The following is a 26266-nucleotide window of genomic DNA, read 5'->3' as shown; positions in this document are numbered from 1 at the left end:
CATCTGCCCTGACAGACAAGATGACCCAGGCCTAGGGAAACGCAACTTGCCTCGGTTTTCTGTCAGCTAAATACGGAGCAAGTTCTGTGGCATTCAGAGCGTTGCACATGCAACTGCAGTCGCAGCAAAGTCAATTAGAGCAGCCAGGTGAAAGACGAAGACTTGCGTGACACGAGGCGATTTCTATTTCTAGAAGCCAGCGACAGCAACTCAATCGAACTGCAATACTTTTCTGCTTAATAAAGATATATAGAACACAAAACTGCATTATTATATAACTTCAATAAGGTATCTCGTGCGCTGAGAACATTTGATGAGCTGTGTAGATAAGTCAGAGCCAATCGCTGACATTTTCAAAGAAAAGATTGAGCAAAAGTTGAGCTCGACTAAAAGATACGTAACAATCATTCTAGACTTATTCCAAATGCATATATGTGCAGAAAGAGATACACACCCACACACATGCTTGAGCTGCCTACAGCTACCCGCAGTAAGAAATAGCTTGATTGAACTGAGCTTCTGTTTGAGCGAGTTTAATGAAATTTAATGAGCATAAAACTGATTAACTAATGTTTGTGTATACCAAAGAGCAAGACATTAAAATTAAACTAGGAATTTTTCTTAGTAGTAGAGCTCATTCTGCGAGATATGCAAATAAGAACATATTATTTATCTATGTGTTCATTAAAATAAGCTACATATCAAATTTGGTTTCTTTAGCTACAAGTTAGGCAGCAAAGATCTATGGCAAATATCGATTTTTATCGATAACTAAGTTGTTGAGTTATTCAAAAAAAACGATAAGCTTCTATTGCAGTTGCTCAGCAAGTCAATCTAGTTAAAGTTATAAGACTTTCGCCTATGTATTGACGTATATAACTAGATACACTAGATAGATTGATCATCCGGAAGCACACATAGATAAACGATAGATGCCATGACTTCTTCCGTCTGCTACATACATTTATTAAAAGTGTCGGCAATGCCCGACTAGCAAATACCCCGAACCCTCGCGGACTTGACTCAGTTCCTCGTCTGTATCAAAAATATATGCGTTGTGCACTCTGCCACGCCTACTTCTGTCTGTTGCACTCATGTATAGTCAGAATGGGCATTTTCAATGTGTATAAATATTAAGCTCCTATATGGATAGCATCAATACAAGTGAGTTTTATGACTGCAGTCAACTGCAGTTGAGGCTCGACAATAATTAACTGAGCAGCAGTTCATATGAGCTGCACTTGATTGTGATTAAAGTCAATTATGCTTCAATTGAAGAAAGTCTCAAGGGAGTCAGTCCCACGAGCTCGTTGACTAAAGTAAATTTGAGCAAGAAATAATAATATTGGCCGAGCTCTTTGGCTGAGCAAATTATTTGTAGAGGCCCAGAGAAACAAGTTCAAAGGCAAACAAACAATTAAATTAAAGTTGACTTAAAGACAAAGAGTTAAGACTGAGACTGCGCACCTTGAGCCACACTGGGGCCAATACAATTGTTGTTATTTAGATTGTAGTTTTTGTCCTGTTCATTGTTGTTGTTCCTGTTCCAGTTGTTGTTGTTGTTGTTATAGTTGGCAACATATTGTTGCTGCTGCTGTCTTTGCTGCATCAAATATTGCTGGTTACAGGTGAGTCCAGCGCTGGTTGTTGTTGCTTTGCTTACGTTTACACCCTGTTCACGTAGCTGCTGCTGCAAACGACGCCGCTGCAACAATTGCTGTTGCAGCAATTGCAATTGTTGCTGCTGCATACATTGATAGTAGCGTAGCTGCTGCACTTGCTGTTGTGTCAAGCCTTTGCTGTTGTAATATTTTTGCTGCTGCTGTTGCTGTTGCTGTTGCTGTTGCTGCGGTGCATAGTAGTTCTCCTTGGAGGAGCTGCTGCTATCACAGCCGCTACTAGTGCTGCTGCTGTTGCTTGTGCCAGTCACATGTTGCCAGCACTGCGTGTTGCCATTGGCATCAGTATTTGAGTTGTTGTTGTTGTTGTGGCTGCGCGGGCATTCAATACCAGCGCTGGCACACGATGTGCAGCGTTGGCGCCGTTGCATTTTGGAAATGTCTACGTATCTCATAATGAAAGCAAGTAAAAGCAACAACATCGAGTCGCAAAAGTGCTACTCAAATGTTGCTGCAGCAAATGTTGCCTGTTGCTATTGCAGTCGTAGTGGCAACGTTGCTATTCAAATGTTGCTTCGACAAATGCTGCCAGCTGCTGCTCGTCAAATGTTGCCGCAGCAAATGTTGCCAGCTGTTGGTGTTCTCGTGTTAAAACTGCTCATCAAATGTTGCCGAAACAAATGTTGCCAGCTATTATAGTTATAGTTGCTGGCGCTATAGCAACATTAAATGTTGCCAGTGTTTGTCTTTGTTTCTTTGGTCAAAGTTCTCAGCAAATGTTGCTACGCCATATATTGCCTGCTTTTGTTGCTAGTGCCGCTACGACAAATGTTGCCAGCTTTCTGGCAACTTTGCTCAGATGTTGCTGCTGTCTGTGTAGCTTATCGAATGTTGCCTGCTATTGTCGTTGCCAAATGTTGCCGCAGCTAATGTTGCCCGCTGCTGCTGTTGTCGCAGCTTTTGTTGCTGCTGGCGTTGATTTTATTTTTGGTATATTGACTCTTTGTTACGAGGGACCAACGCAGTCTCAGGGACAAAAGACCCAATCGATGTGTCTTTGATCGCTACTTCACTTGTTGCCAACTTGCTTGGCGCTGTTCTTATTTATAGTTATAGTTTTTCACTCTCTCTTTTTAAGGGTTCATTCCATTGATCGGATTCACACATTTGCTATATAAAATTTGTTTTTGTTTTCTGACGACGACGACGACGACGACGCTTTGACTCTGCTTTTCACACTGCACTTTTTGATTTTGATTTTGATTTCTTGGTACTTTTTCTATTTTTAAATATTTTTGTTTTGCTTCCAATGCGTAAGTTTCTCAACACCAACTACACTCACATGTGTGTGTGTGTGCCTGTGTTTTGTGTGTACAGTCACAAAGTTCTCTATATACATAGATATTTATTTATATTTTGTTTTCATTCGGCTGCGCGTATAGAAATTATATTTATGAGTTTTCTGCCAGAAGCAAATTATGCATTCAGTTTTTAGTATACAATTTCGACCCATAGCCCAAATGGAGCCCACAGAGCTTGGGCCAAACTTGCATTGAGGTCAGCTGCCATTCGAGTCCTTGCTTTTGGGTCTTAGCCCACTTTGCCAACTTGCCAAACGGAAATGAAATTCTACTTCACTCGGCGTGCAGTGCAACCAAATCTATTTCAAATCCGACAGTCGCAGGGGTATATATAGTAGCTATATACAGGCCTCACGGACATCTAAACCAACTCACATACTTGTGCACATCGTTGCGCGAATATCGCCCAAATCGTGTGCCAACAAACCAGGTGTTTGACATTTTTGTTGACTGACATAAGCAAGAGCTAGAGATATATATATTTATATAATAATATATACAGTCATATGTATATGTGCATCTATACATAGGTACATTTGAAGGCACAGATATGTCCAGAGACACGCCCAGTGGCCACAGGAGCAGACAAAGGAACATTTCAGACAACGACGCAAAAACTTAACTCGTAAAAATCCCGTAAATGCAGCAAAGAAAACTGGAAGAAAAACCCAACTACAACAAGGAAAACCAAATCGAATACTGAAGAACTCTCGCTGTCTCTCTCTCTCTTTTTTAACAAGGACTCAGCTCATTATATGTGAGGCAGCAGCAGCAGCACCCGCAGCAGCACCCGCAGCAGCAGCAGCAGCTACTGAGGCAGCAGCAAAATGGCTGCCAAAGCTATATAAACGCTGCACTGTGGGCCAAATAGCTAAAATGTTGCTAATATTTCTATAGGTGCAACTAATGAGCAGGTGCAAATATGCTAAATATATTTGCAATAAATTTTTTACTTCTTCAGATCTAGTCCCAGAATTGCTAAAGTTGATGTGATATGATATGATATATGGTATGATAAGAACTGATACTGATATATGGCATTATAAATTCTGATATGAAATGATATGATGCAGTCTGATATGATATGATATATGATGTGATATGATATGATTTGGTATGATCTAATATAATATGAAATGATATGATATATGGTATGATCTGATATGATCTGATACTTTAGCTTTTGTATTTTTATACCTAGCACAAAGCACAAGTCTAAGATAAAGTTGATAACAAACTTAGAAAATCTTAAAATATTTTCTGGAAGTTTTTGAATTCAAAATTCAATTTAAATTCATTTTAAAGTTAAATGTAAAATCAGTTTTAAGTCCAACAAAGTAATTCGTCAAGAATATCAGAAAAGTATTTGATATCTATGCTAGTTAGCGGTAGCTAGATAATTGCTGTAGCTAACTGTGGTAAATATTTAAAATAAGTCTCTACTTGCTATGCTAAACAGTTAAAGTCGATAGAAAGTTGTTATAGAGAGCTATGATAGACAGTGGATGAACTTAACTATTTTAAATAGTTATAGTATCAAGTTGTGCTATGATTATATATGCTAGCATATGATAGATATTTCCGATAGATAGCTAAGCTAAACAGTTCTCATAGATAGATAAAACAAGCAGCTTAAAAAGTGCGCCAAGTGAAGCTATCTAGGTTTATAGATTATATATTTATAATATAAGCCTTCCACAGAAAATTCAATAAACTTTATCACAAAAAAACAGTTTATTCCATATTCAATTTGCTTTCTAGACAGCTTAAAATTTGCAAATTTATAAACAACATTTTGCCTTTTCTAGCCCACAGTGCAAAGTGGCAGCCCTTGCCAGGCCAGAGCAGCAGAAGTTTAGATTAACTGGCTGGCAAGCAGCCAAAACGAGGCAACGAGGAACGAGGAAGCAGTTCGGGCTGCTCGGCTGGCTAAGGGTGCTGAATGTCCAAAGCAAAACAACTTAAAAAACATTTTAGCGCACGCAATCGATAAATACATTTGCCAGCCACAAATCGTTTTGCCTTCCTTTGCCAATCATAAACAAGAGCATTTAGCCATGGCCCCAACACCTTCAGCCAGAGCCAGAGGCAGAGGCAAAGGCAAAGATCAAGCTGTAAATAGATATTGGACGCAGCACACCCAACTCGTGGTAATTAAAAACATGATATGCACATGTGCACCTTAAGTTCAATCACATTTCGAAATGTGATTTTATCCTCTGTGTTTTTTATATGTTACATCTGGCCGAACTTTAGCAGACGGCAACTGGCGGAGCTGCTCGCATTCTATGCTCTATAGAATAATAGAAAAAGCATTTTGTAGTTCAACGCACTTGTTGGCCTACATTGCAGTTGCTGTTGCAGTTGCAGTTGCATAAAATGAACAACTTTTACTCTTTAGTTCTGCCTATGCCTCGGGCTCCATTTTTGCCTATGCCTGCCTTTTCCTATGCCTCTTGCTCTGATCTACTCTCTACTCTCTACTCTCTACTCTCTACTCTCTACTCTCTACTCTCTACTCTCTACTCTCTACTCTCTACTCTCTACTCTCTACTCTCTACTCTCTACTCTCTACTCTCTACTCTCTACTCTCTACTCTCTACTCTCTACTCTCTACTCTACTCTCTACTCTCTACCTCTCTACTCTCTACTCTCTACTCTCTACTCTCTACTCTCTACTCTCTACTCTCGTAACTCTCTACTCTCTACTTACTCTCTATCTCTACTCTCTACTCTCTATCTCTACTCTCTACTCTTACTCTCTACTCTCTACTCTCTACTCTAACTCTCTACTCTCTACTCTCTACTCTCTACTCTCTACTCTCTACTCTCTACTCTCTCTCTCTACTCTCTACTCTCCTACTCTCTACCTCTCTACTCTCTACTCTCTACTCTCTACTCTCTAACTCTCTACTCTCTACTCTACTACGCTCTACTCTCTACTCTCTACTCTCTACCTCTCTCCTCTCTACTCTCTACTCTATACTCTCTACTCTCTACTCTCTACTCTTCTACTCTCTACTCTCTACTCTCTACTTCTCTACTCTCTACTCTCTACTCTCTAATCTCTACTCTCTTACTCTCTACTCTCTACTCTCTACTCTCTACTCTCTCTCTACTCTCTCTCTACTCCCTCTCTACTCTCTCTACTCTCTACTCTCTCTACTCTCTACTCTCTCTCTCTCTCTCTCTCTCTCTACTCTCTCTCTACTCTCCCTCTCTACTCTCCCTCTCATCTCTCCTCATTCTCTTTCTGCTGATTCTCCTTGCTCTCCTGAATCTCCGCTCTCTTCTTTCTCGCCGCTCCTCATTAATGTCTCCAATGTCTCCACTACCTGCCCTCTTGCCACACTCCGCTCTGACTCTGTTACCTTTCTATAGTTTGCATTGCCCCATATCAAAGCGCAAAGACGTCAGCATCTGCAGCAGCTACAAACGCATTTCGATATTCTATTTTTTAGCCAATTGCATTCGGCAACAATGCGGAAGTCAATTCAAGCAAATGCTTCAATATCTAGCCATTATATAGCCACAGCCACAACTATAGCCATAGCCATTACCATAGTCGTCGATAGAAGTAAAACTTTCCGTTGGCCACACGCAGATAAAAGGAACTCAAAAAAAACGCATTTCAGCATTCGGTCCGTGGCTGTGGATGATCTCATTTTCAATTGCAGAAAACTCATATTCATTTCACATAAATATATATATATATACTATATATAGAGTGTGTATATACAGTAGTCACAAAGTCACTTGTCAACCGGCGTAGCACGGAGATAACATGGTTAGCTTCATACTTTTTGTTAATCAAACGCACACTGAAGCACAGTTATATGCATATATATATATATATGTATATATACTTTGTATATATAATTCATAAATTGGACAAATATCTTTGGCATGCTGCCCGCCCACACACAGACACTTGAAGAAATGTTGCTTCAATTTTCTTTTTATTATTCTTATTAACGCTCAGCTGCTCGTCAGTTAGCGAAATTATCTGTTCCATAAAAATTTGTTATCTAAAACAACATTTTTATACATTTAATCACACATATATATAAATATATATATAAATTTATATATACATTTGAGAAACTTTTTATTTGTTCACGAATAACGCGACGCGCCGCACATTTTCACGGTTGCACAAGCCCAAGGAGACTGAGACTGAAAATACACGAGCGCCGTGGCAATGCGTTCGACCACAAGCAACAACAGCAACAACAACAACAGCAACAACAAGCAGCAGCAGCGACGCTGACGACGACTACAAAGCGACGACCGCCGCCGATGTGTGGCAGAGACTCTCCCGGGCTCTATGCTATCTACGTGTGTGTGAGTGTGTGTGAGTGTGTGTGACTGTGTGTGTTCATGGGGGCTGTTCGCATTGCCTCCCAGTGTGCGTGTGGTGCTTGCAAGTGCAAGTGAAACAAGTAAGAACACTGCATTCGGGCATGACTGACTGCTCAATGCGCGTTCAGGCTATAAAAACTGCTAAAAATAGCTAAAATTGGCTACTTTTATTCAGATTATTGGGCTCAGCATATACTAGATCTAGCTGCAGAGCAGCTCAAATACAGCAAATTGCCACGCCCACCCTTGGCCTGCATACCATAGTTTTGTTTAGTCTACAGAGCAGATTTTCAGTGCAAGTTCTAGCTGCAAAGCTGAGACAGCTTTAGACACGCTTCCAATGTGCGGGAATATAACAAAATCTTGATCTTCTCTAAAGATCGACCAACTTGCTATAGAGCAGATCAAAGTCGTATAAAGTTACTGAATAGTAATGCCACTCCTCCAAGTGGGCGTCTGTATATTTATGTTAATCAATATATAATATATATAACAGATCTCTTGACAAATTTTGAGAATCCACGTTTTTATTTCATCTGCTTTTATTATGCACTGAAGAAGTCAAAATCGAAGCAACTTGCTCGTAAGATTTAATGATTCTAGCTTTAAAACTGTGAAGAATACAGCTCTGTTCAGATTTAATACAATCGTAGTAACTATAGATACCTGATCTATAATCTTTAAACAACTTGCATAGACAACTTCAAGGCAATATGCACATATCAACATCGATTCACATACCTTGAACTATGCGAGATACGGACTTACACTGAGCAAACACTATATGAGACCAGAGAATATGTCTGTGCACAAACCAATATACCCGCATTCACTTTACAAACGAGCAAACAAAGAGTAGGAAAAGCAACCCAAGTCAGGCAGGCGACAAAGCATCTGAGCGCTGAGAGTCGTACGATTATACAATGTGCTTTCGAATTAACCCCAAATGAATGAAGAGTCAAAATATCGTATATATAATAACATGTATATAGCCATATATTGATATATGAACTGAGCAAGTTGGAGATTTATGCTTCATGTAATGGGGCACACGATAAACCATTTACTCGTGGCCAAAGCGCACTCAAGTGCGGACAGAGAACATCCTCAATGCTATGGAAACAAATGAAGCACTTCGATAAGCGAAGACTCTCGCCGGAGACAGAGGGTCAGGATATTGTTACTTGAGTGTGCGCATGTGCGCGTGCCTCGACTCCGCCGAACATCTGCGCCCCGGAGGCACTCGCAAGGGAAACGGAATGCAGAAGGCGGCTGCAAGTGCTCATTAACGATGACAATAGACGAAGCCTACAAACTACAAACTACAAACTACAAACCATTTCCAATAAAACAATTACAAATGCGCATAAATTTAAACGAGAATCCAATAAGGGCGTAATGTTATGGCACTGCAAGGAAATCTCGAATAATACATAAATAAACATGTGCAACATCCCCTCACGCACGCACAGCAGTCCCTAACTACCTGAAACTAGAAAAGCAAGGAAAACTCTAAATCAAATTTTCATATTTTCTGATTTATCATTTATGCTTTTAGATATAGATAGATAGATATAGAATGTAAGAAGATATCTCCTATATGCATATTATTTATAAGTCTAGCTATCTATAGAGTAAGTCAACGCTGCTTCATTTGCCAAACTTGATATATCTAGTTCTAATCATAATTCTGACACAATCTATAGAAGAGATCAGCATAACTTACTTAGCTATTTTCATAAGCATCGCTGATCTATACGAGTCAAATGCCAAGTGTGTAGCACAGTGTTATCAAAGATCTAAGAATTCTCAGTGTAGCCACGTTCCGAGTGATCGCATTGTATCAGATGACTTTATGCACGAATAGATCTGTCTACACTTTCAATGCTCAGACAGACAGCATCTTTATGCACTTCTCTACACGAGTAGAAGAACTTTCAGATAATTCCGACAGTTTCAAATTTATCGCACAGTTAACTCGTAGTTATCTCATAGTTATCTCATAGTTATCTCATAGTTCTCTGCGCGTTTCGCGAATGGGTTTTTATTCATTTTTTATGCCACAAACAGCTGAGGTAGACTAGATGAGTAAGGTCATTTTGATCATCGGTCAATTGTGTAGACAGCAGCCAGAGAGGCCTCTTAAAATAGTAATTTAAACGAATTGAATATGTGGAGGAAAAACGAGCGTGTAGCGAATGGGAATTTCAATGAGAAAAAAAAAACAGATTTAAAGCCTGCTTTTAGGTGCTCAATAAAAAGATTCAAGGGAAATTTGTAAGGGAAATAAATTTTTCACTTTCAATTTGAATTCATTTTCATTTTTGAACACAGTTCAACTTAACGAGCGCACACTGTACTCTGCTGTTACTCAACTGCTAGGCATGACTCATCGCTTCCATTTCACTGTCGCTTATGATACATTTTTTTCACCTCCCACCTCGCGTGGCGGGCTGAATTCGCGCCAAGCGAACGCAAATTAGCGAAAAACAACTTTGAACTTTTTTCCGACCACCCTCGGCTTAGAGATATGTATATGGCCTCCCACTTGCCGGCAGAGACAATTCAATTCAAGTAATTCTCAAACTACATTGGCCGAGCGCAACTCACTTGGGTGCTAACAGCATTTGTTTACCTTAGCCGATCTATCTTTAAGCAATAACTAAGAGTTTCAGATTTATAATTATCAGTGCAGCATTGGCAAGAGTTAGCCTAGTCTTCAGTCTACATCTACTGCTTATATATATATATATATTATACTATTCACACATATGCATATTAGCTCAAGCATCGATTGACACATTTCATATTGTAACGCATCGTAATTATGTCAGCAAGCAAGATAGATTTAAGACTTCTCAAAGCAGGCAAGGGGTGATCCTACTCGAGCAGCATCAGCAGCTCGCACCACATGTGGTAAATGGCTAATTAAAGACACGATGATGACCCCTTTTTATGCTCTCCCTGCATATTCAAAGAGGGCATTTAGGCTAGACAGAAGCCAAATTTAATATTGTAATAAATGAATATTTCCTACATTTAATAGCTTCATATAACAATCGATAAATATCGATGTACATAAATTGATTTGTAAAGAATAAACACTTTAGTTAATCGTGCCAAACTTAGCATAATCTACTAATGAATACAAATACATAAGAATAATTTGTACAAATTTTCTATTTTGAATAGCTGCCTCATTTCAAGCCCTAGACTTTGGTACCCACCCACGCTTAGGCTCTGATGTCATTAAAATCGCACATCTAGAAGCAAAGTTCAATCAAACTACTGCTTATAGTGGGTAGTGACTGCAGTAAGAACAAGAACTGCATAAGCATATGTGCATATGTGTGGGTGTGTGTGAAGCTGCATGAGTGCCTCCAAGAAACCATAGAATGATTGAAATCTAGCTCTGTGCTCAGTTCAGGGTAACTTCTAGTCGAGCACTGCCAACTGGCACGCTCTTGCTCAATTACATATGCTTTATGTCCGCATGCCCCTCCGATCTGATACCGAACTATAACAGATTTGCTTATAGGGGCTGGCTGGGTGGACAGCTGCCCCGCCTCAGCATATTGACAGTTAGTCATATATAACAAATTTGTGTTCTGTTTTGTTAGGAACTCTATCTACAAGAGACGCAGACATATGTTGCAACTTCAATTGACACGCCCCTCTGCTGTTCCCAGCTAGATTTTCAAGAGTGACAGCCACAAGACAACAACAACAACAGCAACATAAAATATGTCACAGATAACATTGCTCAAATGCCAACACCAACTGCAGCAAAATGCCTCGAAATATTCATAAAATAAAACAACATGAAAATTGCGTAAAGTTTTTCCTTTCGTCAAATTGAGTGAAAGTCTTTTGCCAGCCACAGTGCGTAATAACCGGGCGCACAAATGCGGAATTGTCTACTCGGTCCAAAAGATACAACTAATCAATTCAGTGCGCTGCGGGACCAACGCAACGGGTTCAGCGACAACGACAACAACAACAAGTTCAAGCAGCAACAATTAAGCGTGCTCTAGTCGGGAGCGCACGACTAGAGGATACCCGGCATATATATATATTTGACACCTTGCATATATGAGCAGCCAGAGCAAGGTTTTCAGTCAATTTCCATTCTGGGCATAAAGAGAAAGTATTGAAAGAGTGAAGCCCTCTCGTGTTTACCTTAGCCTGATCTATTTACAAGAATTTTTTGACTCTCTTAAAGCTATTGGCATATGGCTAGATATAGTTTTTAAGCGATTTACTGAAAAGAGACTTAAAACAAACTTAAAATGCAGCTAAGGGAAAGATCTTTAGCTCTTATAAGTTAAATATATAACATATTCCAAGCCAATATACTCCTTTTGACTACGTAAACGAGCATAAAATGCGTCAATTGGGCACACACATAACCATAAAACATATGTGTATATATTGGAAAATGTTTCCCAATCAAACGGTCACAAAAAAGTCAAACTTCAATATTTCATTAGAGTTTCAACCGGTTTTTGGCACTCATCCGTAGGTTTCACTTTAGCCAGCGACATCGAACGAAATGAAGATTGAAGATTGTACTTAAGATACAATAATTGACAAGTCTCCAAGACCCCCAGCCGCAAAACAAGCGACAACAAATTGGTCAACTCCAAACACACAGCTGACGGTGGCTAATGGAGTTTTTCTTACGAATAAGTCAAAGTGTTTTCACATAAACAATAATTGTTTTTTAAGCTTTTGAAACTGGGAAGATGACCTCAAAATGTTCAGCTTGTAGTCGTGTATCGATTATTATATTATTATCGATTATTAATATTATAAAAAAGAGCGCGGTAATCCGCATCTTTGTCTACTTAGGAATCGTGGATATGAGCTCAAATCACTTGACGCCAACTCAGGCCAGATATGATCCAATGCTCAAATTTTATAGAATTAAACAAAGTTATCGATAAATAACATATGATATAGAGTTAGATTTCAAGTCTCTCCTCACTCTTGAACTGTTATACTCATACTATATAATTCTAGACCATATAAAGATATGTATATTATATATATATATATATATATATATAAATATATCTTCCACCTCCGACCACGTTTTCCTTTGCCTCTTACACACGCTTCAACATCGACAACTCAAGCTGTTTAGCCCTTTCAGCGTACAAACATCAAATAGATAATGACCCTATCATAGCTATCATAACTATTACCTATATCATCTCATAACTCATATTAAATATGCATATCTAGTATACACTAACTCGATTAGAAATAGTTAAGCATTTCACAAAAGCTTAGCTGATTCGTAAGCCTGTTAAGCATGAACGATCACGTGGCTTATGGTAATAGTAACTGTTTTACATAGTCTCGAGTTATCAATATCAATAGATGTTACGATCTTACGTGCTTTTGATTCATGAAACGGCATGCACGAGAGTCTTTAGTCCAACCAGCTGCATGGCTCGTGGGCGCCCATGACACATATATGACTAAGCAAAGATTGGAATTGCTTTTGACGTAACGAACTTGGCCAACTGGGCACAGACCAAGCGCAATGCAAGAGGAAGAAAATTCCATTGAAATACTAAGCGTGGCAATTATTAAACAATTAGCAATTTACATGGGAAATCTCATGATTTACTACGAATGCAGTATATATATATATAATATATAATACACATATATTCAGGCCGGCCCCTAGGAAACACTGACCTAGCCCAAAGGTAAAGAAACAAATGCTCGCACTTAGCTAGTGAATATCATTGTTTATTATTGTTGTTATTATTGTAAAATGAATGAACATAGAAATTTGCCTAGATATAGGCTAGGAGATTATATATCATATATATGTATATATATATCTGGGTAGAGCCTAGAAAACTTTTTACTTAAATCAAGAACAAAACTTTTACTTAAATTGCGCATTTATCTATGCAGCGCAATCGCGCGATTGATAGAACAATATGTAGCCCGTTTCCGAGGACTTGTGTATGTCCGAGGTCAGGCCGTAGAAGTCCTCAATGGTCGAAGCTTCTATTTTGTCAACCATATCGTCATCGAAGAGCAGCCAGAGTCCGTGACTCTTAACAATGCTGATGTAGTGGCCACGATTCGGGCCCGATCCACAGTGTATAACCACTGCGGTCAGATCGTAGAGTCTGTCCGGATTGACGGCATCGTCCGACGTATTGAACAGGCGCAACTCGAGCGGAAAGACAACACGATGCGACACCTTGATATGCCGATTAAATTGCTCCATATACTTGAAGCGCTTCAGGTGCAAGGCCAGTATCATTGGCAACTTCTTGACACGCATCCGCTTCTGTGCCTCCTGGTAGCTGCAGCAATTGTCGCACTTGAACTTGTTGTCCGAGCAAAGGGTTTCCGTATTGCTGAAGCAGCGCAAACAGTGCGTGATCGATGTGTTCTGATCCACGTCCACCTGCAGATCGAAAAAGTTCTCATCCTTGCTGCTCACCGTCTCGCAGTTCAGGCATCGCGTCTCGGACGTGAGAATCCCCTGGAAGATCTCATGCACCCAAGTGGGCTCCGTATTGGCTCCATTCGTTTGGCCGATTGGCGTCGTGGTCGCTGTGACGCTGCCATTGCCATCCAGAACGCTCAGCGAGCCCGTCGAATTGCTGCAATTGCCATTTGACGTTGACGTCGATGTGGAGTTCGATGAATTGGAATTCGAGCTGGATTTCGTATTCGTAGCATTGCCATTGCCCTGGGCCGGGCCAGTGGCTAAGACCGACACACTGGAGCCAGCAGCCAGGGTCTTCCCACTGTTGCGTTCCGCCAGAATTATTTCATTGATGTGATTGATCAAGAAATTCAGAAACTCGTGGGCATCCTGCTGCATATAGTTGTCGAACTCTTCTTTCTCCTTGCGCAGTCGCGTTATGAACTTCTTCGGCGCTATCGAGCCGACTTTCTTCTTCTGTGTGGCAATGCTGTAGAAGAGATCCGCCAGGCAGGAGAGCAACGTTTCCTTGGGCCTCTTGTTCTTGGCCTTGTACTCGAGCACCTTTTCGCGAAAGGGCTTGCAGAAGTAGAGCGCCTGCAGCACCGAGTTGCTATAGCATGTGTTCCCAAAGTTAACCAGCCCGAAATAGTGCTCGTTGGGCGGAAACAGTTCGGAGCCAATCTCACGCTCCAGCTGCGATACGTTGGCGCCCATGGTAGCTAACGGTGCTGCCGCGGCACAGCGGTACAGAAAACCCCACACTGTGTATGCTTACGTCTTGTCTCGTTTTGTTAGCCGATTGGTCGATAAGTATCATTCATTAATTGGTTATCGTTATCGTTATCGAAAAATGTGTTATTCTTATCTCTCTCTCTCTCTCTGTCTCTCTGTCTGTTTTTCTCACTGTCTCTATTGAGCCTATATTGGGCTCGACTTGACTTGACTTGTCTATAGAGATCTTTTTTTCCTGCCAGCCGCGCAAAACACTTTTCTATTTTCTTTTTCTTTATCTTTTTTTTGGTCTGAAAATAAATAATTTTGAAGAGGGGAATCACGTGAGTTTCTTTCGCATAAACACAAACAACAAAAATAATAAAAATATTTAAGGTTTACTTTGCTTTCATTTTGTTCAATCCTCTTTTCGATTTGTTTTCTTTATTGTTGTTCTTCGACATTTAAAACTAAGATTTTTTAAACTGATACAAAAAGACAAACGAAAATAGTTTTAATAACTAAAATGGGAAATGTAAAAAGAAAATTTTGGGCATGAAATATTCTCTACGCAAAAATCCCCTCTCAAAAATATTTTCAAACATTTTGTTTCACAATTTCAATTAGCACATTTACAAAAGCAATTTATTGATTTTTAGAATTTTCATTGATTTTTCTGTTAGTTGTCAAAATATATTAAAATTTTTTCAACGAATTTTTTGTGTTTAAAGCAAAAAAATAAATGTGTAAAATGTAATAAGAAAATGAATGTTAACATATTGATTATTAACAACTTTGATTCAGCATCTGCCAGTATTGGTGACCTCGTCGGCATTGCCTAACTAGAAGATACCAAGAACTCAGAACATAGCTCTGCTTTCTCAAGAAGTCCAGCATGTCACTAAAGGAAATAGTTTCAGTGATCTTCAGTCATAGTTTTACGACTAAATCTTTAGTATCTTTAGCCTGTTATGCCTCAAAAACCAAATACACATAACGATATTTATCGATATTAATAAAATATCTAAGCTGCATAAGGTTTGAACCCAAGAGACACTAAATTCATACAGCTTATCCCAATGTAATTATTTTACAGAATTAGCCCCTCCTGCGCCTCGTTCCTCTTAAAATATATATAGAGTAGGCTCTCGATTAGCTGTAAGTCTGAGTCAGGGCCACTAGCAAATCGATACACTTTGCATCTTGGATCTATCAAAATCAGATCTTTGATGACTAAATGTACTAAAATAGATAACTTTTAATGATAGTTAATGGCTCGAGCCGGTGACTTTTCTTTTGTGTTGAAAACCGTTGGAAGTGCGCTGGGAAAAACACCAGCGATTTCAACACAAGTTTCTGACGTGTGCCGATCTTACACATGGCACACGTCGTGTGCCATGGGCAATGCACTCGCCACCTAGACGCGACTATATAAGCCAAAGCTCAGCTCAACACTTAAAATCAATTCAAAGTCAAGAGCAAATACAGAAAGTGTCAGTCCCAAGTGATAAGCTAAACGCAAAACTTCAAGCCTCTACAGCCAGCCAAGCACCAGCAGGGACTAACCCGAACCAGAACCGGAAGAGACTTTTCGCCACCAGATCGTAAACTACATCAAATTGGAGCAAATTTCATTGACTTTCGCTAACAACAGCCAACTTTATGCTGTGATCCAAAACGAAATCCTCTTCAGTTATGAGCGGTATCCAACCGAGCCAGTAAATCATCTATCCGGAAAAATACTAAAAATTCTGGCTTAAGCCCTCAAAAATATGTTTATGTGCTAAAAATATTCTTAAGTGTATCTTTAAGTTATCATACCAAACCAAAGAAGTTCAGTGATATAACCATAATTCACCTTTACTATTTAAAGTTCATGTTACTATTGACTAAATATGTTTAATCTTTAAATAAATTATTTAAAAAACATTTTACAATATTTCAATGGGTTCATTGGCTTTTTTAAACTAATATGGCTTAAATAAGTCATAAGATTAGAGCCTGAAGTTTCATCTTCTCAGCCATGGGCGAAACCCCTTTCGACGCTTTTCTCAATTGCCAAACGAAATTCCCAGCCGATCGAGCGTTTCTCATTTCAAACTTAATGAAATTCAACTGCTCAAACTAGCACGAGTTAAGTTTGTAACGTGCTGAGCTCGTATATTAAAACAGAAACAGGATTTTGATACACGTTCAAGCAGTGAAAGGGTTATATTAGCTGTCTGTTCTTCTGTAACTTGTTTCTTGGAGTCCTCTCAATTCCATACACCTATATACCTGTTCTAACATAGTTTCCAATATATCAAGACAGTTAAGCTGCCTATGCCTGCGCTCTCACTCTTAAATATGCCTAGACAGATAATAGATCGTTGACAAATAAGAGTTTTGAACAACTCTAAGAGAAAGTTGTTATACTTTCAGATATCGTAAAGCTCTAAAGGCGGAATAAAAATTTTGCACAACTGCCGAATGACCGACGCATAGAACAGTATATAAAATATAATCCCAACTAGTTTCAGATATATTTCTAAATTTATCTAGGCATTTTCCCCTTTGTACTTTGAAGTCTACTTATTTTCCCTTAAGCTCGTCGTAGGCTCATCGACAACTGACCTAATTAGGGCTGGACGTTTTCCAAAGCTCTATTCGACTATTGAACAGCCTTAGAACTGTAACGCCCAGCGTCAAGCTTGTTCGATTTCAATGGGTATTTCTATGAATTACTAACGAAGCATCGACGACTATAAAACTCGCTGAACTGTGAATCAAACGAGCAGTACGCCAGCTAAAATGCAGCCAGTTGTAAGTATTTAACTGTTTAATCAACTATACCGCAAGCATTCATATTATTTTTTATGACTACATTAGATTTACATTACTATTCTGTTGTTGGGATTGATGTCTATAAGGGCGCACCCCTTAAATATGAATTTACTGACGAACTCAAGTGCATCAGAGGATCTGTTGAGTACAGCTGAAGCAAAGACAAATACCTCAAGCAAAACTACTCCAACAGCTGAAGTTCATATGGAGATCTTAGAGAATACGGCAGAGAATAAGACAACAAAGCAACCCTCAACACTCAAGACTTCCACAGCAATCCCCAGCTCTAAGATCACAGCTCAAGAAGAAAGCAATGTGGATATAGAAACTGTAAAGAAGATAACTATGGAACCCTCTGAGACACATTCTTCTACCGTAAAGCCTTATCCGAAAACTGGAAGCTTTATACAAATCGTTACAGCTGCAAGGCGGACAACAATGGCACCCTTAAAAGCCAGGTCTTCTCTAGTAAATCACAGCCCAAAGCTCAACGACCATACCGAAAATATATCTACTCAAAGCGAGACAACAACGGAAAGCTTCAAACCCAACTCCGCATCAGATACAAATCACGATCACGATCACGATCAAAAGATAACAACTGATGGAACACCAATGGGATTCGAGCCAAGATTGAGTGCTAAGCTCCTAAAGATACTCACACGTCTCGGCTAAGTTCATTTATACTAATAATCTAACAAATTAGATAAGGCCAATTACACTTGACAATTAGCTGCATTTCCAAAGGGAATTATCTCAGAGCTAATATCAATTATAACAGATACTTAAAATATGTCGAAATAGTATTAAAGTGAAAAGTTTTCCGAAAGCCTCCGTGATTTTCCCCTCTCTATTTTATTTACGTAATTGCTGCTGTTGGTATTCAAAATAGTTATTAGTGTCACTCTCGACTGTCGGTCAATGCAATCGGAAAATCGAGCTCTCAATGCAGCACAGGTGAGAATATTTTAGTCGGGTGTAAACGAGTGCATAATACCCGCTTACATTGCAAAAAAAGTTTAATTTTAATTTGAATAGCGATATTTTTGGATATACCCATTGAATTAGTTTACTTGTAGAGTTGCTCAACTGTTCAAATCGGAGATAGGCATATACATACTATATATTTCAAACATATATTTCAAATGCTTCAAAAGTCTCTCTCATTCAGATAGACCCGCATTGCATCAGCATTAATATACCCTTTTTGCTTCCTGAACGTGCATCAAAATATTAATTTACGCTAAAAACTTGTTTATCTGAACATATCATAGAATAAACAGTGCGGAATGTCTGGCTCATTCAATAATTTCTGATTCCCAGTGTCTCCATTGCAACCGGTTCGACAAGTTTCTAAGACTAAATGGAATCACGATCGGTAGCTATATTGCTCGGCATAGATCAAATATGGATAGACATCTCTAGACACGTTTAGTGCACTGTAAGAGCTTCAACTAGAATGCTGAAAGGGATCACAGTGAGTAGAGATGTTAGAGTTTAACTAAATTGTGAAATAAGGAACTCAGAAAATGAATATCTCGCAGTTATTGTGCGTCTTGCTGCTGCTTTGCGGGTATATCAAGCGTAATTATGCCGCGACTAAAGTGTTTTACGAATTTCAGTAAGTTTTCCAGTCAGTTTGACATTTGAGCAATAAAGAAAAGTCTTTATTGACGTTCTCAGCATACGTGAACCGAACACTGAAAGCAACGAGACAGCTGTGCTCAACAATTCAAACAACAACAAAACGGGGGCAAGGCCCGAGCTGGTTATAACAGGCAAACGCACTTCGAGTAACATTTTAGAGGGCAAGGATGAAAATTCAACCAACAGCATCTATAAGGAGACAGCCTTCTACACGGCCGATGACAACGGCTATCATGTCACATACAACATAAGCATCGAGCCAGTTGAGCTGGACACAGAGATCATGGGCAAAACTCTAAAAGTGATCGTAGGCTAACGGCAATTAACAGTATTATATCATTGTCAATAAATGGGAATAGGCAACAGCACACGAGTACATCTATTAACTGTAGAGTACAATCAATTATTTATTAAAATAAACCAATTGAACAGAGTGATGTAAAGCTGATGTAAAAGTGACTTTGTTAGTTAATATCGTAAACGATATTCGTATATCGTAAGCGATATTCACAAATCGTAAACGGAGATTCATATATCGGAAGTGGATATTCATATATAATTCAACAAATTCTAATATCGTAAACGATATCCATAAATCGTAAACGGTTATTCATATATCGTAAGCGAGTATTCATATATAGTCAAACAAATTTCAATAACACAAACGATAATCATATACCGTTAATTATAATCACACTTCGTAAACGATATTCATATATCGTAAGCGATATTCATATACCGTAAGCAAATATTCATACATAATAGACGGATACTCATATATTGACAGCAATATTCATATATCGTATACGGTATTCATATATCGTATACGATATTCATATAAAACAATAATTTTCTTACCGTTTGTGAAGTTTCTTTTATTACAGCGTTGCTCCTCACACAATGCTTTAAACAATTTCTGGTCACACTTTTAAGGCTAATTCCGCAAAAGCTACCAGAGGCCGCTTCAATTAGAGACGCCAGTCGGTCGAAGTGTTACAGAAATTTCAGAAGAACAATTGTATTGCTTTTCCTGCAAAGAGACAAAATTGTAAATAAGGGATACATTAATTAGACGTAAACGGTAGACAAACATAGCTTAAATGAGGAAAACACAAATTTTCATTATTTACTCATTCACAATTTCTCTGTGTATGTAAAACGATCCCAACCTTGGTCAGCGCAAAGCAACTGAGAGAATCATAGACTCATTAGAACTAAAAGCGAGAGGCAATGCAAAAAACAATGAGCAAAACAAGTGAGAGTGCTCAAGACGGGTGAGCACGACTAGACAGATACCCTGACTCTTCTAATCATAGAGCTGTCGTTTCAATCAGCCAGCGCTTTATATATTGGGGGATACATATGCCATTGCTGTATTCACAACAAGAGTCTATGTGTCACATCAGATGTTTCTTTTGATAACGAGATAAGACATAAGACACGATAGACCCAAGTGGACTCTATGGATCCAGAGCGTCCAGCTCAAGTAAACTCACTTTCCCAACATATTTCACCTTCTGCTTACCAACAAATTTGCACTAAATCAATATACCCCATTTGCATACTTATAACTATTACCGGGTATAGATCATACACTACCTTGTGGGTCAAGTGCGCGAGAGCCAACGAAAACAAAAATAAAAAAGTTGATGCTGCCTGAGAGTGAGAGCAGAACAGCGAATTGAATTGGGTCAGCGGGGTTATTAAAATGGAGAGCAAAAATTTGTTGCAACGGTTAATAAAGCTAATTAATTAATCAAGCGAGCAAACTGATGAGGCTGACGCGCCGGACGACGATAAGCAGCCGTCGGCGCCGCCCCAAGTCAAAAATCGACGCAAAGCTCAATTCGAGCTTAGTTTTCTATCAACAACTAAACGAAGCGCATCAGAAACGAAAATGGATCTTTGCAAGCGACTGCTGATGGGCTTGGCGCTATTGTCGCTAGCCTGGAGCAGTGCTGGAGCTCATCCTGCTGCGAACAACTACACGACGGATATCTTGCGCTTGGCTAAGGCAGCCCACATCAAGGCCTACTTAAGCACGGGCGAGCCGAGGCCATGCGAGAACTTCTACAACTTCGCCTGCGGCAATTGGCCGCGCTTGCATCCCGCACGGCTGCACAACAAGAAGACGAACTATCTGGAGGAGCTGCAGGAGCTGTTTGTGCGCAAAAGTGCGGACATGCTGAAGAGCAGCAAGACGAATGGCGACAGCAGCGCCGATCGGCTACTGAAACGTTTCTATGTCTCTTGCCACGCCCAGGCGAATGATACGCGCTCGGCTCTGGCAGCTCTGCTGGAGGTGACCGACTTCCGTGGCGGTTGGCCAGAGATTCGGGTGCCGTCGTGGTACTATTACGAATACGATTGGCTGCACGTCGTGGCCATGCTCAAGCGACGCCTGGGCGTCGACATATTCATTGGTCTGGATGTTGTGCTGGACTACAAGGAGGAGCATATGCATCGCCTGAAGATCGGTGCGCCACAGCTGCCCTTGGGACATCGTCGTCAGTATTTGGATGCGGCCTATCATGAGACACGCGAGCGTTACGAGGAAGCGATTCGACAGAAGCTCGAGGGTTACTTCCCAGAGCAATCGGAGCGCTGGCAGAATGAAGTCGCCGCACAGGTGCTGCACATTGAGCAGCAGCTGGCCAAAGGCTTGCCACACAATCCGGCGCTCACCCTGGAGCAGACCACGCGACTACGCACAGCGGCCGAGATGAAGGCGGCCTATGGCAGCTTTGTGGATGTGAGTCGCTATTTGCAAATGATCTACAACGACACTTTGTACGTGGATCTGTATGAGACGCCGGAGGATTATATGTCCAACCTTGTGGACGTGATACGAAACACGCCGAAGCTACATTTGGCCAATTATACAATCTGGCGTACCTTGGACACACTCGACCAGGCGCGTGTGCCGCTCAACGTGCAGCCGAGCATTTGGTGCGTGCAGCTGGTGCGTCAATACTTTCCGCAGCATCTGGAGAGTCTGTTCCATCGCAACTTCAACAACATGCAAATGATCAATGAAATCCAGTCCACCTGGGCTGATATTAAGCGCGTCTTTCGCGAGGATCTCCAGGCATCCACAGATCTGCACTGGCTCACGCTCGAGACCCGGCAGAAGGCCATTGCCAAGCTGGAACTGCTGGAGCTGCAGTTCCGCAATCACGACGACACTCAACTGATAAGGCAAATGTACGGCTTGAATTTGCATCAGGATCAGTTCTACCCGAATCTGGTAAAAGTCCTGCAATGGCGCACGCAGCGACATCTGGCAAAGCTTGTCGAGGAGCCCCAGCTGACGGACAAAGTGTACAAGGTGCCACACTATGAGCTGACCACCAACAAGATGCAAATTCCGATCACCTTTCTGCAAGCGCGCTTCTTCTGGGATCCCGTCTATCCGAATGCCCTGAAGTATGGCACCATAGGTGTGCTCCTGGCTCGCCAGATGCTGCATGGCTTCGATGATGTCGGCCGGCGTTACGACAGCCGCGCCTTTCGTAACAACTGGTGGGATGTTACCTCGGAGAGTTCCTACGCACGTCGCGCCCAATGCTTCCAGGAGCAATACGCAGTCTTTGTACAGTTCAAAGAAAAGCCCGTGCAGGACAAAGGACTACTCAGTCGAATTATTGCCGATAATGGCGCCCTAAACATTGCCTATCGCGCCTACCTGAAATGGCTTAGGAACTCAGCTGAGACACCTGCGATCTATCAACGCGAACGCTTGCCTCTGCTCGATTACACAGAGAACGAACTTTTCTATTTGGCCTATGCACAGCTCTACTGCTCCGACTATCCGGAATCCGTTGAGATATTCGACGAGCTACCCGAACAGTTCCGTGTGAATACAGCTCTTTCCAACTCGGAGCAGTTTGCGAATGCCTTCAGCTGCTCCAAAAGCGATAAGCTAAATGCTCGCTTCAAGTGTGCACTCTTTTAAAAATATCGTTAAACACAACTTTTCTATTTCAGACAAACACTCATACGTGTATTAATATATATATATATAATAAATAAAGCTATGCACATGTTAGATCTGCTTGATTTTATAGGGAGTAAAGGGTATATCGAAGCAGAGCTCAGGCAGAACGAACTGAGTTGATCTAGCTAACGCTGACTTGGCTGTCCGTCCTATAGGTCTGTGCGTCTGTCCTTCTACCTGGCTTCAACTTTCCTATATACCAAATGTATCTTTTTTTCATACAGGGTATCTCCGCCCATTTGCCCATCCTGCCAGAGGCAACGAGATCGCACCACAAACAAAACTTTATCTTCAATACTCTGGCCTCTCTCTCCCACGCTCTCTTTCCAGTTCCCTCTTGATAACCTCAGAATGAACTGCGGCACTCTTATCAGCCTCAGTTTGAGGCCGAGCTCTGAAGCGACAGTTGACTGTAGCAGTTGAGAGCAATTCAAAGATGTAGCAGCATGTTGGAGTCTGGTCATACAAGAGTTCTTCTCGCACTACTGCTGTTGCTGGCATTACCTGGGCAAGCACCTGGCGATGATAATGTTGGCTTTCAGCGCGTCTATCAAACGGAGGACACGGTGCGCCAGGGCAAAGCGCATGAGATGCGGCGTCACATCAATCTGCGTGCCAATCCCTGCACAGATTTTTATGAATACGCCTGCGGCAATTGGGAAACAGAGACGACGCCGCAGCTGCAGGCCGAGCATCGCATCGACACTGATTTGCAGCGTCTGCTGGAGGAGTCGGCACATCGCAAGGACAGCGGCTTAGCGCGTCAGGCCAAGGAGTTTTATCAGTCGTGCCTCGTTGCCGAAGCTCAACGCAGCCAGCAACAGGACTTCCTCAGCGAGTTCATCCAGCAAAATGGCGGCTTTCCGGCTGTGCCAGGCGCCAAGTGGAGCGCATATAATCGGGAATATAATTGGGCGCAAATAAGTGGAAGATTAAGACGACAGTACGGCATGGATATACTGATTGGCTTGCGTGTTAGCTATAATTATGCCAGTGTGCAGGAGAACAGCATTTACCTGAGCGAACCCTCGACCCTGATACCCAACGAGCTGTGCAGCAAGCGACGTCTCAATAAGCTCCATGCGGCTTATGTGGAAATCGAGCACCTTGTGACGGAGCAGCTCAAGACCTGGCTGGCCATGGGCAATGAAGAGTCGGCTCGGTTGGCAGGTGAGATAATGAGCTTGGAGCACGAGTTATGCGATGCGATGCAAGGCCTTGAGCCATGGGATGCTGAGCTACATCTTTACACGTCGAACTTCACGCGAAAGACTCTGGCTGAGCTGGGACAGCTCTATAGCTTAGACTTCGAAACGTACGCGAACAATGTCTATGAACAAACTGTCTTCAGACCCGTCTACATGGCGGCGCCGAAATATTATCGCCAGCTGCAGCGCACGCTGAACACACGCAATGCCACTCAAATAGCTAATTACATAATGTATCGAGCAGTGGCCGCATTAACGTTTCCGCTCGGGGATACGCCGGAGCGCAGGCCAGCTCTCTGCTTGGACAGAGTTAAGCAACTGTTGCCCAGAGCTTTGGGCGAGCTCTACGCAGCGCGTTACGCCCTGGAGGAGTCGAAGCAGCAGCAGCTGCTGCAGCTCTACGATCACCTACAGGAATCATTGAAGCGTAGCGTGAGCGCCGACTGGCTAGAGGAGGGCAGCCGTCGTATAGCTCAGCGCAAGTTGAGTCTATTGCAATTATCAATGCCCACCTATGAGCAGCCCCTGATACTGAAACTCCAGTTCGAGCGCAACAATTATTGGCACAATCTGCGCCAGCTTATGGGCCAGGTGCAGGTGCTGCAGCTGAAGCGCGAAGCTGAAGAGAATCTGCCTTTGCCAGCTGACCCAGTTGAAGCCTACGAGACACGCGTGATTTATCGACCGCTGCAGCGGCGTTTGGAACTGGGCTGGGCGCTGCTGCAGCCACCGGACTACGATGAGCGCTACGGGCACGCCCAGCGCTATGCCACGCTGGGTGTTAGCCTAGCGCGTCCGCTAGTCTCCGCCTTCAACGAGCTGCATTGGTCAGCGGGCTTGCTCGAGCACGACAACTGGGACACATTGACCGCCTGGAGGTATCAGAATCGCAGTGAATGCTTTGCACGCCAGGTCGAGGAGTATCTGCAGCGCAATGACACCGCAACGAAGCAGCTGATCAATCGCAGCGCTGCCTTGAATGTCGCCTTCAATGCTTATCTCAGCTGGTTGAGCTTGCAGGCGCCCAACAACGATTTCGTGCGCCTGACAAAGGAGACGCTGCCTGGTCTTAACTACTCCAATACGGCGCTCTTCTTCTTAGCCTTTGCCCAACAGCACTGCCAGCCCAAGGAGAGGGAACAACATCAGTTGCCAGACTCATGGCCAACGCTCAGATACAGCGTCAGGCAAACGCACAGCTGGCCCCGTTTGGCAGTGAATGGACCCTTGCGTAACTTGGCCGAATTTGCACGTGAATTCCATTGCCCAACTGGCTCAGCAATGAATCCATCCGACAAGTGTTTCATCTACTGAGCTAGCTTATCTGATGTGCCTTTAAGACATAAACAATATACCTTCACTGAAGTATTTTTTACCCACACATATTTTTTGGCATTGTTTTTCTATAAATGTAAACGAGGTGTGCTCGACTAGTAAATACCCTGACCTCTGCTTTGAACTGTATTTTCACTCTTTTCTCGCTTTCTGCCTCCCAACTTCACTGAACTTGGGGTCTTTTGGTACGATTGTAATGAAATTTTCTAGGTTTCAATCAGAGTTCCCAATATCTCTATATAGGGATCTATCTATATGTGGCTTGTCCACATTACTCTAGCATTTAATTATTCAAATTTATGTGTTAGAATTATCTGTGCATTCAGTACGACAAGACATCAATATCAATCTTAAAGCTAGTTTAAAAGCTCATATCGATATTTATCGATTGGCTTGATTTGACAAGATTTCTATAAGGCAAATGACAAGCATATAATGCATAAGGTATCTCTCTCTCCATCAGGAAGAATGACGGACATCCATGGCTAAATCGACTCAGCAATCGATAGACTCGCATGAGCTTGCTTTCGATAACATTTACATTCAGAGTTGGCGACGTGTGCGAGGTCGAAGCTATTGTTTACTTCTCTTTAGCTCTCGCAGCGCTCGTCTCTTTGGCGATAACCCCAGGAACTGGAACTGGAACTGGGAGCACATTGAGCGCACACTTGACCCAATTCGTCAAGTTCATGAGCGGAAAATTTATACGACTAAGCAATGCTTATCAATCTATCTAC

The 26266-nt window shown here is 41.6% G+C and overlaps 6 protein-coding genes across 13 annotated transcripts in view; 4 read left to right on the top strand and 2 right to left on the bottom strand.

Annotated features, from left to right (window-relative positions):
- LOC111599922 overlaps positions 1–19916 on the bottom strand; it is a 29958-nt gene extending 10042 nt beyond the window's left edge. For 2 of the 6 annotated variants that reach the window (XM_023315784.2, XM_023315811.2), the window contains exon 1: positions 1468–2269. In XM_023315784.2, the coding sequence (XP_023171552.2) occupies positions 1468–2101 (634 nt within the window). In that variant the 5' untranslated portion in view covers positions 2102–2269. Of the gene's footprint in view, positions 1–1467; positions 2270–19847 lie in introns of those variants that run through there. The other 4 variants (XM_023315777.2, XM_023315793.2, XM_023315801.2 and 1 more) reach the window with 3 other exon arrangements.
- On the bottom strand, positions 13094–19884 carry LOC111599969 (ubiquitin carboxyl-terminal hydrolase 46). Of its 2 annotated transcripts, none has more exons than XM_023315865.2 (2): positions 19848–19884; positions 13094–14830 (listed from the first exon to the last, which is right to left on the bottom strand). In XM_023315865.2, exon 2 carries the CDS (start codon positions 14520–14522, stop codon positions 13269–13271), a length of 1254 nt encoding a protein of 417 aa, XP_023171633.1. In that variant the 5' UTR covers positions 14523–14830; positions 19848–19884; the 3' UTR covers positions 13094–13268. The 2 variants fall into 2 exon arrangements, with proteins under 2 accessions (XP_023171633.1, XP_023171640.1); XM_023315872.2 differs by lacking the exon at positions 19848–19884 and adding an exon at positions 14922–15058.
- Positions 17281–18160, top strand: LOC111599993. The gene is made up of 2 exons (XM_023315896.2): positions 17281–17321; positions 17388–18160. The coding sequence occupies exons 1-2, from the start codon at positions 17310–17312 to the stop codon at positions 18015–18017; spliced, it is 642 nt and encodes a 213-aa protein (XP_023171664.2). The 5' UTR covers positions 17281–17309; the 3' UTR covers positions 18018–18160.
- Positions 18720–19401, top strand: LOC111600002. 2 transcript variants are annotated; one of them, XM_023315916.2, is made up of 3 exons: positions 18720–18819; positions 18887–18963; positions 19026–19395. In XM_023315916.2, exons 1-3 carry the CDS (start codon positions 18802–18804, stop codon positions 19303–19305), a joined length of 375 nt encoding a protein of 124 aa, XP_023171684.1. In that variant the 5' UTR covers positions 18720–18801; the 3' UTR covers positions 19306–19395. The 2 variants fall into 2 exon arrangements, with proteins under 2 accessions (XP_023171684.1, XP_023171676.1); XM_023315908.2 differs by having other exon boundaries at positions 18787–18819; positions 18869–18963; positions 19026–19401.
- An 842-nt stretch (positions 19917–20758) lies between the features above and the next one.
- LOC111599961 (endothelin-converting enzyme-like 1) lies at positions 20759–23112 on the top strand. Its single transcript, XM_023315856.2, has one exon. The coding sequence runs from the start codon at positions 20887–20889 to the stop codon at positions 22942–22944; it is 2058 nt and encodes a 685-aa protein (XP_023171624.2). The 5' UTR covers positions 20759–20886; the 3' UTR covers positions 22945–23112.
- A 254-nt stretch (positions 23113–23366) lies between these two features.
- On the top strand, positions 23367–25658 carry LOC111599960 (neprilysin-4). The gene has a single exon (XM_023315841.2). It carries the CDS (start codon positions 23433–23435, stop codon positions 25506–25508), a length of 2076 nt encoding a protein of 691 aa, XP_023171609.2. The 5' UTR covers positions 23367–23432; the 3' UTR covers positions 25509–25658.
- Positions 25659–26266: the final 608 nt, after the last annotated feature.

Source organism: Drosophila hydei, unplaced genomic scaffold, assembly GCF_003285905.1.
Source record: "Drosophila hydei strain 15085-1641.00,03,60 unplaced genomic scaffold, DhydRS2 tig00008144-arrow-arrow-pilon, whole genome shotgun sequence".
NCBI classification, from domain to species: domain Eukaryota; kingdom Metazoa; phylum Arthropoda; class Insecta; order Diptera; family Drosophilidae; genus Drosophila; species Drosophila hydei.
Note: the sequence above shows the minus strand (reverse complement) of the source record. Positions and strands in the feature narration are given on the sequence as shown.